The sequence below is a fragment of the Drosophila suzukii genome, chromosome 2L, assembly GCF_043229965.1.
Source record: "Drosophila suzukii chromosome 2L, CBGP_Dsuzu_IsoJpt1.0, whole genome shotgun sequence".
Lineage (NCBI taxonomy): Eukaryota > Metazoa > Arthropoda > Insecta > Diptera > Drosophilidae > Drosophila > Drosophila suzukii.
Genome location: NC_092080.1, coordinates 238532 through 255776, shown reverse-complemented (window position 1 = coordinate 255776; position 17245 = coordinate 238532). Strand labels below are relative to the sequence as shown.

General features: G+C 42.2%; 1 protein-coding gene across 6 annotated transcripts in view; it reads right to left on the bottom strand.

The window, feature by feature from the left end:
- The window catches only part of spen (split ends), a 58647-nt gene that overhangs the window by 16098 nt on the left and 25304 nt on the right, over positions 1-17245 (bottom strand). For 2 of the 6 annotated variants that reach the window (XM_017079016.4, XM_017079034.4), the window contains exons 4-7: positions 2017-3353; positions 955-1935; positions 211-894; positions 50-156 (exon numbers count right to left, since the gene is read on the bottom strand). In XM_017079016.4, coding sequence (XP_016934505.2) covers positions 50-156; positions 211-894; positions 955-1935; positions 2017-3353 — 3109 coding nt within the window. Of the gene's footprint in view, positions 1-49; positions 895-954; positions 1936-2016; positions 3354-3735; positions 4244-16884; positions 16963-17245 lie in introns of those variants that run through there. The other 4 variants (XM_017079007.4, XM_017079025.4, XM_017079043.4 and 1 more) reach the window with 3 other exon arrangements.

The following is a 17245-nucleotide window of genomic DNA, read 5'->3' as shown; positions in this document are numbered from 1 at the left end:
TGTTCGCAAATTTGGGACTAGTTTAGCCTTAATTGAAAAGTTTACTCACCCCACTAGCATTGGAATGATGTTGGTGATGGTGGTAATCCATTTTTATTCGCTTTCGCGGACTGACCACACCCTCATCACCACTGGACGGGCATTCCTCGAGTTGTTCTGCCAAATGGAAACGTTGATTGTGCACGGTGTGCAAGTCTTTGGGTGTCTTACCGCAACGTCTCCGGCTAAGACTGTTGCTGCCAGATCCTGTGAAGCCTTCTGGTCCCGTCGGTGCAGTTCCTCCACCACCAATTTGGCTACTGTTTATCGTCCCTTCGATTGATTCGCCAACAGCTCCAGCAGTTCCAGACAAACAATTTACAGCTGTACCTTGACGAGAGAGTACTGGAGAAACGGAGCGGACTTCCTCAAACTGCGTGGAACTTCCTGAGCCTCCAGAAACCTCCTCAGAGTTGCGAAACCTAAGGCGACCCACATCGTTGAAGTCACAGTCAACGGTTTGACGCGCATTTCGAGCCATTCGATGCCTTTGCGCTAAAGCAGCCGGAGACATGGGCATCAAACTAGAGGAGGTGCTTGCCGCCGAGGGCATGGATGCGGCTACAGGCATCGTTCCGGAGGAGTTGCCACTACTGCTTACTGTAGCAGACGCCAAACTAGGAGCTGGCATTACACTGGAGGCAGTGGTACCGATGTTTGAAGTGATGATGCTGTTGGTGCTTTGGTTAATTGTACTGCTCCCACTGGCGTTTCCACTGCTAGCTCCTCCTGGCGTGTTGCCGGGCGAGCATCCGTCGTTTGAGTTGTTCTGATGGCGGCTAAAGGAAGACGCGCGGGATCGGGATTGCGATGAGGAGGCAGTTGACTCATAGCGACTAAAGCGCGAGATAGAACCTAGAATAGATAACATTACATTACGATATCGTGATAACGGATATTTCAGTTTAAGCTTACTGGAACCTTGTTGCTGCTGTTGCGGCTTCTCCTGCTTGTCATAAAAGGCGTCCTGACACTCTCTCGATGCAAAATCCACCTGCAGCTTTCTGCCCCGCATGATAGTCCCGCGCATGTCTTTCACCGCGGCTTGGGCATTCTGCACCTGGTCGTACAGAACCAAGGCCAACTGCTTGTTCCGATCGATGCTGACTTTGGTCACTGTCCCAAATCGCGTGAACTGTGACTGAAGAAACGACTCGGACACCTTCTCGCCGACACCATCGATCCAAACGCAGTTGGTGGGCATTGATTTTCCAAAGCCCAGTTTAATCCGGTTACTGCCCAAGTGCTCGCCGTCCATTTTGCGCATTGCCTTCACCACGGAGACAATGTCCGAATACTGACAGAATGCGTAGGCATTTAGACCCTGCTTCTTGATGTCGATCTCGATGATCTCACCGAAGCCCTCGAAATGACCTCGCAGCTCGCCGGCGGTGATGTCCTTCTCGAGGTTCCCGATAAAAAGCGTCCTCGTGGACTTGGGATGGTACTCATCGAGCTCGGCTTCATAGGGGCGGAACTCGTTGTCCTCGACATCGTAGCCCTGGTACGGTTCCACCTCGATCTTGCAACCGAAAAAGTGTTTATCATGTGACACCTCCAACGCTTTTTCGACGTCATCCGGCTTCTTAAAGCAAACCAAAGCGTAGCGTTCCGAGTTTTGGCCCACCACCTTAACCCACGTGACCTTGCCGTGCTTTTTGTACTCATGGAACAGACCATCCTTGAGGGATGTGTCCGAGGAACGGGCGGGCAGGTTGCGGACACGTATCGCCAGCGGCCGGTTGTCTTCGGAATGCACCACGGGATTGGCCGTCAGACAGGAGGAGGATCCGCTGGAACTAGAGCTACTGCTTGAAGATGAACTAGAGCCACAGCCTCCGCCGCCGCCTGCGCTACTGGCGTTGCCAACATTGCCACTGGGATTTGAAGAGTTGCCTGTAACGGTAAAGTAAAGTATTAAATTAATAGGAATACCATGTCTGATATTTTTAATGGTATCGGGATTAAAATACTCACTGGTTACGGCGACGGACTGGAGGGTACGCCCGCCGCGCCCCTCTGCCATCGCACAATTGCCCGTGGACTGGACGGGACTGGACGCGTGCGAGTGGGATGAGGAGTGCGATGAGGATGAGGAGCTATGCGAACTGCTGTAGCTGCTCGGCGAGCGCGAGTGCGAGCGACTGGAGGAGGTGGTGCTGCGTCCGTGCAGGTGGTGTCGCGTCCGGATCGCGTGCACTGGCATAACATTGTCCACAGCGGCGGCCAAAGCAGCGGCCACATTTAAAATGTCACCGCTGGCTAAGCCGGAACCGGGATTGGAAGCTGCTCCCGCTGCTGATCCAGATCCTAGTCCTACTGATCCTGCAGCTCCAGATACTATCGTGGGCATCGTTGGAGTTGCCGTGGTTATTGTATTATTTAAACTATTACTACTAAAACTATTGTTTGTGATTGTACTTGTCGTCGTCAATGGAGTAGCTCCTCCAGCTCCTCCTGGCGATTCCGAACCAGAGCGTGCTCCTCCGCTGCCCCCTGCTCCTGCCCCCTTAAGTAGCTTATTGAGTTTGCTGCTGTTAAGGTGCATCTTGCGCGAGGTGGCGGTGGTTGGCGAGTCATCCGCAGCACTCCCCGCATAAGCCACGCTCCGATGCACGGCCGTGGTCTGCGATTGGATCTGTAACTGTCCTTGGGCGGGAGATGGACAGGATCCTACGGCTCCTGCCGCTGTGCTGCTGCTGTAGTGCGGGTGTTGAGGATTCTGAAGATGTGGGTGCTGGTGCTGTTGATGGTTGATCGGTGAGCTGCTCATTGTGAAGCCACCGGCTGCTGAGGCGCCGGCATTGCCACTGCCACCAGGACTTTTTAATTGGGCCGTCGTTGCAGCAGCGGCGGCTTCGTACCATGACTGTGGTGGTGCCACCCGCGCGCTCTGCTGGTTCTGGTGGATATTGTGGCTGCTGCTCCTGTCGCCTAGCGCCTGCGGCACTCCTCCAGCTCCTGATCCTACCAATCCTCCAGCTCCCCCCGTTCCAGATCCTCCAGCTCCAGCTGTGCAGGCTGCTGTCGTCGTCGTCGTGTTGCTGCTGTTGCCGCTGCTGTTGATGCCGCCGCTGTGACCGCTGGCAGAACCATTCCTGTACAGGCGATCTCGGTTGCGCGATCTCTCGGTGGATCCTCCTGCCGCCGATGCGGACACTGACGCGGAGGCGCTCACGGACGAGGGACTGGAGATTGAGTTTGAATTGGCCAAGGAGGCGGAATTGCTCGTCTGATATTGACTGACTAAGCGGCTGCTGGTGCGGTCGTAGTAGTTCCTTTCGAAGCTGTTTGTCGGTGGTTCCTCTGTAGACCTAAAACAAGAGACAAGAAATTTTAAGATTCAAGTTAGGAAAGTAACCAGTTGCTTTAATTCATTAACTATATCTTATATTTTCGAAGTAGAAATATAGACTAAAACTCAAGTTAGCGTAGCTTATATGTATATATATTTATGTTGTACGTATGTATGTATGTCTGTTACTGTTACCATACTTATTTTTTTCATGGACCATTATTTCTTCTTCAAATAGGACACTTATAGGGTACAAATTTACCGACATATGTATGTATGTATTTCTCTTTTTTTGCTTTAGGGTTGCCATGATAGAATGTCGCAGTTATATGAACAATTTTGTTTGACTTGTATGAAGTCAGGCCTGTTGTGCTAAACACTTTTCCAAAATATAAACCCACCTCCGCATAATATTATTTCTCGGTTTTCACTAGGAAAATCGTTGTCGAAGTAAGGTAATCGCGGATTAATTTCACAGCCCCAGGAACGGGCGCCCCACTACTTGGGCCTATCATCGGGAATAGTTGAACCGAACTTATGGCTTTTTGTAGCTACCGCTCCCGATTTATTGGCACTAAGGTGGATCAGTACTTGAGAAAAATTTCACCCAGCCAAATAAATAAACGGGCGCCAAATAAACCGACGTGCGACTGTTTACGCGGCAACACACACGCACAAACAAATAACTCGACACACGCACACTGCCACGAAGGGGCACCAATACAGACTCAGAAAAAGCCGGGACCGGGAGAGCGCTTTTGTTGCTATATTTTAAACCCAAACCGGTTCTTTTTTGTTGAAATTGGTATAATTCCTTCACTTTTGCACGGCTTAAAACTGCTTTACGTTCTTGGTCGTCGAAACTCGCTCTTTTTAATAATTCTCGTCTGCTTCTGCCCGTTGTTCGCTGGCCACCGCGATTTCGTTTTGTGCCGATATTCGCGTGTAGTGCTGCCAGACCAGACAGTCTGGTACTCACGTACCGTAAGCGGGGCACGTAACGTAAGCAGACGAAACCATAACGTAGCACCGTAAGGCAGTCATGTAGAATTCGTGTCGAATTCAACACTTGGTTTTTCCAGGACTAAAATTCCTCTTTGTGTCGGATGGTATATTCACACTAGCCTGAGTAGAGGCTCTACTACTATTTATCTTTATTTATAATAAATAAATATAAAATATTAGGTATTTTAATTTATTGCTACAAACGAACATTTGTAACAGGAGTCAACCAATGAATTCAAATATTTAAATTACTAAAGTTGGTCTTACCTCTCTGAAATACATAAATGAAATATCTAATATATCTAAGCACTTAACTTCGATTTTTACACACCTAAAGTTTAAAAAAACTAAGAAGTAGTTTATTTCTACGCTTCCAGTACGACTGTTTGATGAAAACTATGATTATAACTCCACTTTCAGGCCAACGCAACTTTTAGTCTGCTAGTGCGAAAGAGACGGAATCCAGGTAGAATGAAGCGATTCTTCTACCTGAGTTTCACAATGCCATTAAAGACGCAGAAACCAACCCCCAGATAAATTTAGGCAGAAAAGGCACAACTCATTCCATAGAACAACTTTTGTATAGAGGGTTGGTTCAGCTCAGCATTTGTCTTCGCGTCCTGAAAAATGAATAGGAGAAACAGGCGCGACCTTTGCTAAACGTTGTTGTTTTACTTATGCGTCCATTGTTGAGGCGTATTTAAGCGAACAAAATCGATTTTTTTTTTTTTTAAAGATATCAATTGCCCAAGTAAATACAACTGAAAACTCCTAAAAGCAAATACAACTAATGAATGAATTTTGCATTTTTAATACGCAAAGCGCGTAACGCACTGTTGGAAAATTTCAATAGTAAAAATACTTAGAATTTAAAGAAAATAGGAGCTAAAGGATATGTATGAAGTGTCCATATCGGAGGGGGATTTTCCTAGATCGGTTTAGAATTGGGGCTTACGAACGCGATCAATGGCACAGATAATGAGTGTACAGCCTCAGGGCCACGAGCAAATATAAATACGAGATCATCTACCGGATCGAACGTGGTCGACGGCGTCTGTGTGCTAATCTGTTTTGTAGATAAGGAGCCTCACCCACTCTGCCCCTTTTTCGAAACTGGGTTCGGGGATGTCATAAGAAACCTTTAGCGACTGTAATAACAGTGAAAACAGCAGTATTTGTAATTATATATAAAGGGTTCTTAAACTCATCCGATTTGTGTGACAGCATTTGTCAACGAGTTCTGAGAAAGCACACTAAACTATTTTTGTGTTGCAGTCCCCCAATTTGACTTATATTCAAAGCTTTTGAGGCGAAGCCATTAGTTGAACATTAGTTGATTGATTTTCTGAGGCGTGATAATGATGATTTTGCCAATTTATTAAATTCTCAATAATTTAAAAAAAAAGGCTTTATACAAGAATGTCTTTTCGGGCAAAGCATTCATACGCAAGTTTTACCAAACTAATCGTAAAAAATCAATAATTTATAATTAATTTTGTCTCAGAAAATCTGTTATCCAAAATCCTATTGTTATCTCGGACTTCAGAAGCCTGCAGAGAAACACTGTAATCAGCAATCGTAAATTTCCCAAGCCAACTCACATTTCCAGCCCCCACGTAATGCCCAGGCTGATGAATTGAAGCCATCCTAGCCTGATCCCAAGCCCTCTGAGGCTGGCAGAACGAAGTTTTTTAAAGCCGCATTAAGAGCTTTAAGCAGCAGCACTTAAAATATGGTCATATGGAACAGCCAGTAAGCAGAAGCACTTTGCCATATATGTGTGTCTATTATATAAACGTACTATGGGTGGGAAGGGGTGGAGGTGTATGCTGCAACTTCCAGCTCTCTGCCCAGGTCACAGCTTTTGGCTGGCAGCGACAGAGGCAGAGGATTCGACTGCAGTGGCAGCAACAGCAGCTGCAGCAGAGGACGTGCCAGACCAAGTGGCTATGGTGCATGTGGCGTGGGGCATGACTCAGGCGGGTGGCACATAAACGGGGTACAGTCCTCACTGGATTAGTGGAAAAGTTAATTTATTTATGTCAAAGCCAGGATTTTTGGAAACTATTTTAAAAAATGTACATTATTTTAAACGAAATTAATTCTTTGATTTTGTAGAACAACAGTTAAACATTTAATTTATTTTTTTTATGGCTCTTTGAGTTATATATTAACGTACTACAGTGGCCACTGTATGTAAAAGCACATCTAGGCGTGTGTAGCTAGGGAGAAATGCAGTTCATCGGAGAAAGAGGGACTGGGAAGAGTTGAGGAGAAGCAACGATTGCCCGGCATGCGCAGTTGAGGCCATCGGAAAAATCAATTCAGCTAAAAGTGCGCCCGGTTCAGGAAATTGCAGGGCCACAGCAACCAAAACAACGACAGCGACAACGACAGTTCCACCAGCAATAACAACATTACTGAGCAACATTTGTTGCGCCCAGGAGGGATGGGAAGTGGGTGGCTGGGGGCTTGCGGGTTTTGGGGAGACGAACTTGTGGCCAGTCCAAGTAACGTTGCCGCCCAGACCCACCCATTGAACAACCACAGCCGCAAGGTGGGTGGACATTTTTGGGCGTCTGTAAATTGCATTACTGCCATGTTTCCAGAGCATCTGTATGTGTTGAACAGCTTATATAATACATGGCAAAGAAGTCGTCGCAGTAAATGCCGGAGTCTTTGGTGCAGAGAGACAAAAACCTGGTGTGTATATACGACTAAGAATTCATGTTTTTCCACTATATTGGATTTATTGATACAAATTTAAAGTTGTTTCTTATGTCAGACAACTAATTTTAATACAACTAATTTTATCATTTGTGCCATAGAAATCCCTATGCGCTCGTTTAAAGTGTGTGGCACTGTACACATACATATCTAATTTTGGAAGTTTCATTAAATTTAAATTGATCTTTACTCTATACTCATTAAAACGAGGGAAAGGATCGAACCTGAATATCATAACATGGAAACTCATTTGTCCACGTGCAGTGCATCATCGGTCGGATGGACCTCCACCCCGCAAGTCACCCTATCATTGTCCTGGCAAAAGTTTCTCACCGAACGTCCTTGTTTGAGGTTATTTATGTGTATATTTGGCTGAGTCTTACACATACTGAGGGGCAGCGGAAGGGAAGGCTAGAAAGGAGCCACGCGTGTACATAGCCAGCTGGATATTCCCGCATTCAAGACACATACACATACACATACATAGGAGTTGAAATTCCTGAAATCCTTTTTAGCCTTTCATTCAACCATTGCCGGGCGCCGCTTCCCTTCCGATTCTCCACCGACTGCAGTCAAAGTAATTTGAGCAGGAGAACATTCTGGCTGCGTCTCCTACAGGGCGTGAAATTTATCAACATCAGGGAGCTGGCAGCAGGAGCAGGAAAAACAGACAGGAGCAGAAGATACAGAAGCATCAGCAGCCCCTGAAGCCTGCAAACGTTGAAGGACACGGGGATGACACGACATAGGACGTAAACACGGAGTTCTCGCAAAGGAATTAGATAAAATTTTTAACAAAAGAGACAGGCCGCCAGGCCCAGCCCAAAATACGAATAGAGAGCCAAGGGTTTTGGCCAGAACTTCTTAAACTTCGCTGGAAATGCTTCCAATTTAAATATTAATGTCAGAAATGGTAAGTGCCTGATTTAAGATAAAGGAATATTATAAATATATCATATAATTTTCATTAAATAAAAAACCCCCAAGTACAAAAAGAAAAATAATATTTTTAGAAATAAAACTACATAAGCCAAAATTCACTCCTTCATCTACAAACATTTATTCTCTGGACCCCTGCCACTAACATTTATTTCTGCCAACATTTTCCATTTCTCATTTCGCATCTGTAATCTGGTGCTGTAACCGCATTAACTTAATTCCTTATGGTCTCCTAAGGGATCTGCACTTAAATTTGTTTCGTTATTGTGCTCACTATCGTATATTTTACATAACATAATGCGATGTGAATTTAAAGCAGTGCGAACGGCACGACAGATAGTTACTGTTGCAGTTGCTGCTGCTGCACTTTGTGGTGCAGGTTGCTGGTTGCCAAGTTGCTGCAGACAACGACGCCAGCAGCGGCTTTAAAATTATATAAGCCTCCCCTGAGGGACACGCCCTCATGTGGGCCACAGATGGGGTGGCTTACTGAACGCCCATGGCTCGAAATGTATGCAGAATGCCACGGAGACAAAAGCTGCCATCTGAATTCGAAATACTGGTTTGGATTCCAAGCGATCGGCATTCTAGATTATTTAACTTAATTGTTTTTTGCGAATATTTAATAAATACCGACTTCTCATAAATTTAATTATGTTCAGAACCTCGTTAGCCTAGGTGATTTTAATTCTTATTAAAGTATCCCAGCTTGGTTCCCTGAATTTTTGTACAAAAAGTCTAACTTTAAGGAATTTTAAAACTTGGTTATGGTGCCCAGTGATCCCAGCAATTCAAGAAAAATAATTTGCAGACTTATATACATATATAGGAATATGCATCGCTGCAGATTCTACTAGTTTTTTGTTTGGGTGTATATAGCTAAGCCAACGCTGCATCTCCTGCAAGTCGGATTATTATTAACTTCAACTGGCGACCTCAATTAAAGTAAAGTCCTGCAAGTGTATGGGTGTGAGCCTGAGCCTGGGTCTGCTGGTGTTTCCCCATGCTGGTGTGTGTGGCCTGCGACAAAGTCAGAGGGCAAAGTTGAATAAAAGTTGACGCAAGGCAAGACAAGGGAGGTGGAGAAAAATACGCAGCGCTGCTTACCCCAAAATGACGCAAGCGGAAGCGGCAATAAAAAAAGTGGGAGGCTATGTGGAAGGTAGCTACAAAAAAGAGGAAGCAGGGCTATAGAAGGGTCCAAGGATAGAGGAGGTCTTTCCCAGGCCGGCTCCGAGTATTGAATGAAACTTATGCAAGACCAGCGCTACGTCGGGAGAGGAAGCAAGGGGAAAATCCGGAAAAAGGCAGAGAATTTCACCTCTTAGGGCGCCTGCGCGCTCTAAATTCCTGTACATAATGTAGCAAGAAAGCGCTTCTGGGTATACTAGATTCGCAGAATACATATATAAATGGCCAGGACATCGCTTGTCTTTCATATCCTGGCTGCCACCCACAGCCGCAGGGCCATAGAAACAACAACAAGACAAAATGCAACAACAAAATCAGTAAAAGACAAAAATAGCAAAGTAAAAGAAAAATTCCAGAAGCTAGAAAAAATAACTAAAAATGTGCGCGGAGCCTGAAAAACTCCCGCCATCCAACCTTAGAGGCTTGGATTGTTTGAAAACGAGGTCGTGGAAATGGAAAATGAAAGCAGTTCGAAGAGACACTGGCGACGCCATGTTGATTTTTAAGGGAAGTACTCCTGCGCTCTCTTTCTCGCTGCCACACATCCTCTAGAGCGTATGCCGGCTACACACACTCACATCGCTTGTTATTGTTCTAACTACGTTGGGGTTTTCCTTTTGTGCAGCTGCTAATGAAGCTCCAGCCGAGAGCAAATTCTGCAGCAGGAGAAGCCTTCCAAATGGCAACAAAAAGCGAAATTGCAGCATAAAAATGTATAATCTCTTGGGAGTGGCTTTAAAATACAGTTATACAGGCAACAATGGCAGGATCAGCATCAGCTTGAGCAGGAAACTATTTTCATTGCCTACTTTTTAGAGCAAAGCACATTATCCACTGCAAAATGCCAAGAGTTCTTTAGAGTATTTTTAATAAAATTATTTTATTGGATTTATTTTAGTCACATTTAAAGATCCCAGTTTGTGTATTAATATTAATATACCTATAAAGCAATATTTTCCATTCGTGCCCCTAAATGGTTCGTTTAATACACACTTAACCCACGATTTCCAGATACTAAAGTCGTGCTTAAGAATAATTTTGCTTGCATGCCTTTAGCAATTTCCATCTTAATTGACTATTAAATTCCCAATTGCACTTAATTGCGCTTAATTTTTGCCTGTGTAAGGCGGAACCAGTGGATATAAAGCCTGGAGATGAGCAAGATGCCGGGACAAAGGATTAATGCTGTTGGGTTATTTGTTTCAGCAAACTTCGCCGCACTGCCACTCCCTAAGTAAGCAATGCAAAGTAATTAAATTACAACAAATATATGCACTTTGCGAATTGAAGCAAGAGCCCAATGAAAATAGATGGGATAAAAATAAATTACTCAGAGAATTGGAAAAGGACTAAATGCATACAGAATAAAGAGCTGAGGAGCCAGAAGATAGCTTTAAATCTTAAAAGGTTTTCTTATAATTAATTTCCGAAATAAGGGATTTATATTTTATTTTTGTTGCCTGACTATAGCCTGGCTATTTTAGCCGAAAGGATTAAATTTTCAACTTAACACACAAATTCAATTCCAATTTACTCTTTCTAAACCAATTATCATCACTTAAATGGGCTTAAATGCTACTTTCATTCACTCTTCACTTCATTTAAATCCTGGAACTCCCCCCATTCTGACCGCGTGGCACGCTTAATCCTATCTGCACTCACATCCACATCTGCAGGAGTCCGCATTTACTGCCATTATTTGCGTCCTGGTTAGTCCTAATTTGTTTTGCTGCATTTAAAATGAATTTAATTTGGTTAAGGGCGAAATGGGATCCACTGGCGGCAAACTCGCTAACTTTGTTTGCCAAACTCAATCAAGTGAAAACAGGCGACAGTGCAATGCAATTACACGCACAGAGATGCAGATACACAGCCACAGATGCAGATACGAACGCACATTGCGAGTGATACATAATCACCTCTTTCGGGGGGCTGACAATTTAATTAAAATTGATTTTCCGATCAATATTTTCCAGGGAAATTCACAGTTGCAGTTGATGCGTCTGTATCCGTGTTCTGTATCTACATTTGCAGCCGTTCGGGTTATATAAGTCATATATACACACACGGCCAGATACAGAAATTGGGGTGTGGGTTGGGTACATCCATCAGTGTGTGAAATTTAATTGCATGCCCCCTCCTCTCTCTCTCTCTCTCCTGTACCCAACTGAAATTTAATGAGCAATATATTTGTGGGGGAACAATTGTATCTGTCTCTCTCGTCTGCCCTACGTCGTTCTCTTTCTCCTGCTACCCACAACCGCAGGGCAATGAAGCATTTCCACATGAAGATTGATTATGGCTCAAGTTTTCCCTTCGTTTCGTTTTTTTTACTCTGCACTTCGTTCTTTTAATGCTTTTTGCAATTTATTTCAATGCATCGAAAAGGATTCTGGGACACACCCAAAGGATCCCGATGCAGCAGCCACAGCCATGGCATCCTTGTAATGGCAGGGCGATAAATAAAAAGGGGGAGTGCCGGGCGGTTTTGGGTCCTGATCCCGTTATGCCACAGTCACGAGAGTCTAAGGCAAACGAATCGCTGTCGCCTCCCCTTTATCCCCCGTCGTTGGATATGGCAAATGGATTCTCGAAATGCAATCATTATTAATGATGAGCTCGGAATATTGTGCGATATATATTTGAGACTTTAGTTTGATAAGTTGATCTGGTGATGCAACAAAAATATATCTTGTAAGCACATTTGGAAAACAAAAAACCGAATGTGTCTTTGTATTTTTGGTCAGGGCCATCATAGCTAGGGCCATCATAACAAATTGAGAAAATGCATCTTTACGACCAGCAAGCCCTTAACAAAAACCAAACCGAAACCAAACGAAGCCGAAAATACATCGAAAGGGCGTGGCATTTTTATTACATATTTTAATTGAATTTCCGTTTGCACATATTTGTTTTAATAGGAAGGCTAAAACAAATAACAAATAAATCGAATCCGAAGCACAGGGTATTGGGGCGTATGCGCAATGTTACTCATACGTGGCGTTGGCCCTTTTAGCCATGCACACAGATACAGATACAGATAAAAATAAACGTTTTCTGTATAAATTGGCACAGGCAACTGTCCATTCACATGTCCATTTTGAGGCATAATTTAAAGTGACATTTTGCGCGAAAAGTTTTCCAATTTTTTCCCTCTATCCATTTGAAAAGGCAAGGAAAACTAATCATTGACTGTGCACTGTGAAAAACACGAACTATTACTTGTTTGGGTGATGGCTAACAATTAACTAAATTTGGTAAATGAGAAGAAAAATATAAGGAACACAGACAGACGAGTTGTCCTAGCGCCTTCCTTTGCTTGTATTTACACTGGCATTAAATATTTTAATAAAATTTGTTAGGCGAAAAGTAGATTTATTTATTTATTTTATTTGCAATACATATTTAACAACAATTTGCTGTTTATTACTTTTTGAAAATATTTATTAGGCAATAACCAAATTAAAATTGCTTTCAGTGCCACCAGTGACATTTTCAGGTTAATGCAATTTTGAAATTCAGCCGCATTTGAGTTGTTAAATTTTTAATGCAACGCTTACTGCTGCAGTTACAGGCTGTCGTTGTTGGGTCTACTTTTGTTGGTTTTTTAATTAGGCGCCAGTTTGGTGTTTACCCAACCCCTTGCCCACACTTCTCTTTTTCCGTGGTAATAGATATTACATAACTAGCCCTCACCCCCTTCGAATTTTAGGTTTTGTCCGCCCACCTGTGATTCGTTTTGTATTTGCTTTATTTTTTGTTTTTTTTTCTGCCGCTGTGAAATATTTACGCCGGTTATTTGCGGCAAAACGTGAGTGGAGGGGTGTATCTGACCGAACACCAATGTCTGTGTAACGCGTACACAGGAAAAAATAGGGCCCAAATATATGCACACATTTTTAAACTTTTCCGGACCTTAAAAGCAAGCTGTGTCCAAAATGTGTCGTCGTCGCTTTCTTGTAAAAAAAAAATAATACTCTTAATTTGTATCAATCTCCTTTTTTACTGTGCACAATTGCAACGGAAATGCAAGCAAATAATACAATTTTTTGACTTTTGGCACGCCTGTCAATTATTCAAATATTTCGCGCATAGCATTGGCTCATTCAGTCAGTTACTCACTCATTCATTCATTCATTTGGTTTTTGCGTTGGTTGCCTAGTTTCCCCATAGGTTTTTGCTTAGCTAACTGGGAAATTTGCATACGCATTTGTTTGTGTTTGTGTTTGAGTTTGAAGTTTGGTTCGCTGCCGGGTGAAATTTAATGCATTTTTGGTAAGCACAGTTTGTGCAGTTGCATTTCAGTGCTTGCATTGCGTAAAGCTTTAAATGGGTTAAAACCCAACCGAAAGTTTTGAACCAGTTCCATTCTTATTTCCGCACAGAGTAAATTTTATTCTGAGGATCGTTTCAACGTGCAAAAGCAATGTAAAAATAAAACAAATATTTCAATTTAAAAATAAATATAATAAGACAATTTAAAATAAATTTTATTAAATCGTTTTTAAAATATTTCGACCTGTTGACAGCTTCTACAGGCTTCATGTATTGAGTTAGACACTGTAAAAATGATACTCCCCTCGCATAGACAATATGAAATAGGTGTAAGCGGTTTAAGCCCTCAACTCCAGTATAATGGAAAAGGAAAAGTCCAAGTCTCTAGAGATGACCACAATTTTCTCTGCCACACATACTCCTCAACAGGAACGAATCGAGTGAAGTATATCTCCGGAATTTCATTCAAATTTCCTTACAAAATCATTAATCTAATTAAAGTGCTATCCTATCAAATGACACTAATTAAATGAGGAAACTTTTAAGAAACATAAACTCTTTGTTTGTTGCACATTAAAAACTTCCACTTCATGAAGTAGTATAAACATATGGCACTCGATCCTGCTACATAACTGATACCAATTTTCTCATCTTCCTACTTCCAGCTGAAATTTCAGCTGCTGGAGCTTAAAAGGAACTACTTTTTCGTTCTTCAACTTTCCCAAGGAACTTTACACAGGACTAATGAGCAGCAAACTGGGTGGGGATGAGGGGCTCAAAAGGAGACGTGATGGGTCTAATTAATGCACGATATAAATCACGTCTCAAAGTTTGATGCTCTCACTGTACTGGTGATTCTAAAGCAACAATGGAGGATGCAGCGCTTGAACAGCATCGCGGTACTGCGATGATACTGCGCTGGCGTTACAGTAATAACATAAACAGCCCAAGGAGGAGGCAGAATTTTATAGTGCAAACAGGGCGGCGATGTCATTACGCAAATCGATTGAGAAAGCACCGCCTCCGTACTCCCCATTCCGACCGACTCCTCTTTGCCTACGCCTCTGCTTAGTTTACGTAACTAACGCCCATGCTAATCAGCTGGGCGTGGTTCTTGGCTCAGAGGAGCTTAGTTGGCTGGCAACGCTTTGGGGGCAGAAGACGAAGTTGAATATGGTGACTGGAAAATGGCGAAGTTCCGATTCAAAACAATAGCATTTTCAATATTTTTTCTTTAATGTTTCTTCCCTAAAATATACCTTCTGTTTTTGTTGTATATTGTTGGGCAGAAAGTCTCCACATGTATTCCAATAGAAAAAGGCATTATATATATGAGAGTGTGGGCATTTCAGAACTGACTGGCAATCCAACACTGGGAAGACAAATTGGCTTACACCATTGCACTGGCGGAGCGATAAGCAGGATGAAGGCCCGAATTGAAGAAGCCACTGCGACATTACAAGGACCTGTGACTGTTCTGGTGCCAAAGCCGGTGTCCTTCTTGATTGGCCTGGCACATGCCACAGGGGAGGAGATTGGCAGAACAAGGACCAGCGATTGCTTAGGGGCTTACATCCGATGCTGACCAATGAGGCGGATGATTAGTGGCCACCCCTGCACTCGGAACTTAACGGAGATATACATAGACATTAACCTTTCTTTTTTATTAAATCGGTAAGTGTTGTTAAAAAATTAGTAGCTAAAACCTCAAGTACTTTGCTAATTTCGACAAGTTAAACGCTTTTTCCCAAACTAAGGACACGTATATTAAAGCTTGATATGTGAATCTACTGTTCAACCAACGCCACATTTCCTTCCGATATACCTTAACTAAAAAAGGTATTACTACTCATAAATAAACTTACATCACAGATATACCATTAAAATGTTTAATACCAAAACAGTTTTGTTACATTTTGTTAATTTGTTACTTGCCACGTAGTGTTTGCTTAATCCCTCCTTGTTTGTTTTAAATGGTGATGGGTTTGCAAATATATTACTTTTTTTTTAAACTTGAACACGTTTTGTTTGATTACCTTGCTAAGAATTTGTGACTACGTGTAAAAACAAATTTTACTATATCTGTATACGTTTTGCATATAAAAAGCTATACTTTGGCTTATTTAGTACGTAGTACAATTGAAAACCCCTTTTCTTGCTCAAAAATTGTAAATTCTTGTTAATCTAAATAGAGATATGGGTGAATTTGTAATATTATAAAAAGCAATCGGAAAGTAAAAAAAAACTTGAGCTGAACATTTGACCCTTCAATCTACCGTTATACATACATTTTCATAATCAAATACGGCGGCCACAAAACAAGTCAGTTTATCTCTTTCAAAAAGTCTATTGACCCATCTGAACTGTTTTTTTCCAATACCTTTTTATTTAAAATGTTTTATGTTTTCTTTTCCTGCGTTTAGCCTCGAGCAAAGACAACAACCTAACCCAGACAACAACTCACTCAAAAACCTTGAACAGCTCTATTAATTTTTGTTAACCTTTTTTTATATTATTTGCTAATTTATTTAAGCTGTCGTATATTTATGTATGTGTGTATGTACCAAATCTGATTTTGTTTGTTCAGATTTATTGACACTTCAGAGTGTGTGGCTCTTTTTTGGGTTTGGTCAGGGCATAATCTTTGTATTTGATTTCCTTGTTAGGACCGGTTTTCGGAAAACTATTAAATCCCTAAGTGGGTCACCCGCAGTCGAGTGTTATTTAAAATGTTATCGGTCCACAGACTTCGACGGACACTGTCCAGATACTTTTGCAGTTGTCATCAGCTGATCAAGTCAAGTGCAATCAACACACAGCGAGAAATTCAACGTAGCTGGAATTGAGCTCAATTGGAAGCAATTGACCAAAGCTCTCGAGAGAAAAAGAGACGGCCAGTGCGTGAGCGAAAGAAAGGGGTGACGGGGCACATTGCGTTACGTTGCACTAAGTTGACCACAAGTACCCTCTATCAAGGGTACGACTACTTATTATTTCTGCGGGTCTGTGCTTCTTGTGAGGCGTCTGACACATGATATAAAATTAGGAGGCCTAACAACATAATTAACACTGACTAGCTTCTTTTCAGAGTTAATCCATGTAAAGAATAAAAAATGGTATATAGTTTAAAATAAAAATAAAATAAGTGAGGATTTTCGGAAACAAAAATATTTCTTTCCATATTTCAGTTTAACTTATCTAGGGTTGCTTTGCTTAATCCACGTGTATTTGCTGTTTACCTGCTTATTCATACAGAAATATTTACTTTATATGCATGTCGTTTGACTTATTACCAAAGAAAACAGAGAACTATAAATAATGCCGGAAAGGTCAACTTGGTTAGCAAGTCGCTGACCATTTGATTGACCGACTGGCAGACATTTAAAAAATTGTTGACTGACTTGGCAACTTACATCACTATCATCGTCACTCAATGGCTGCCTCAATAATCCAGGACTTGAGGCAGGCAGTGTCGCTTCAAGGATACGCACCTGAAAAAAAGAACGATATAAAAATTAGTATTTTATAATATTTTGCACTCAGATCCTAATTTTAAAAGTTCTACAAATCTTTGATGTGCAGATCTTTGGCATTTGCTTATGAATAACACATATAACACACACCCGCAGAATACACAAAAATATATCGCCTTACTTGCACATTTTCAGCGGAAACGGGAACACCTTTTGTCTCTATTTACAAAAAGTGCAAAAGTTCAAAGCGTTAAGAATCGTTGCCAAGAAATTGGCAACAACTGAAAAATAAAATCTTAGG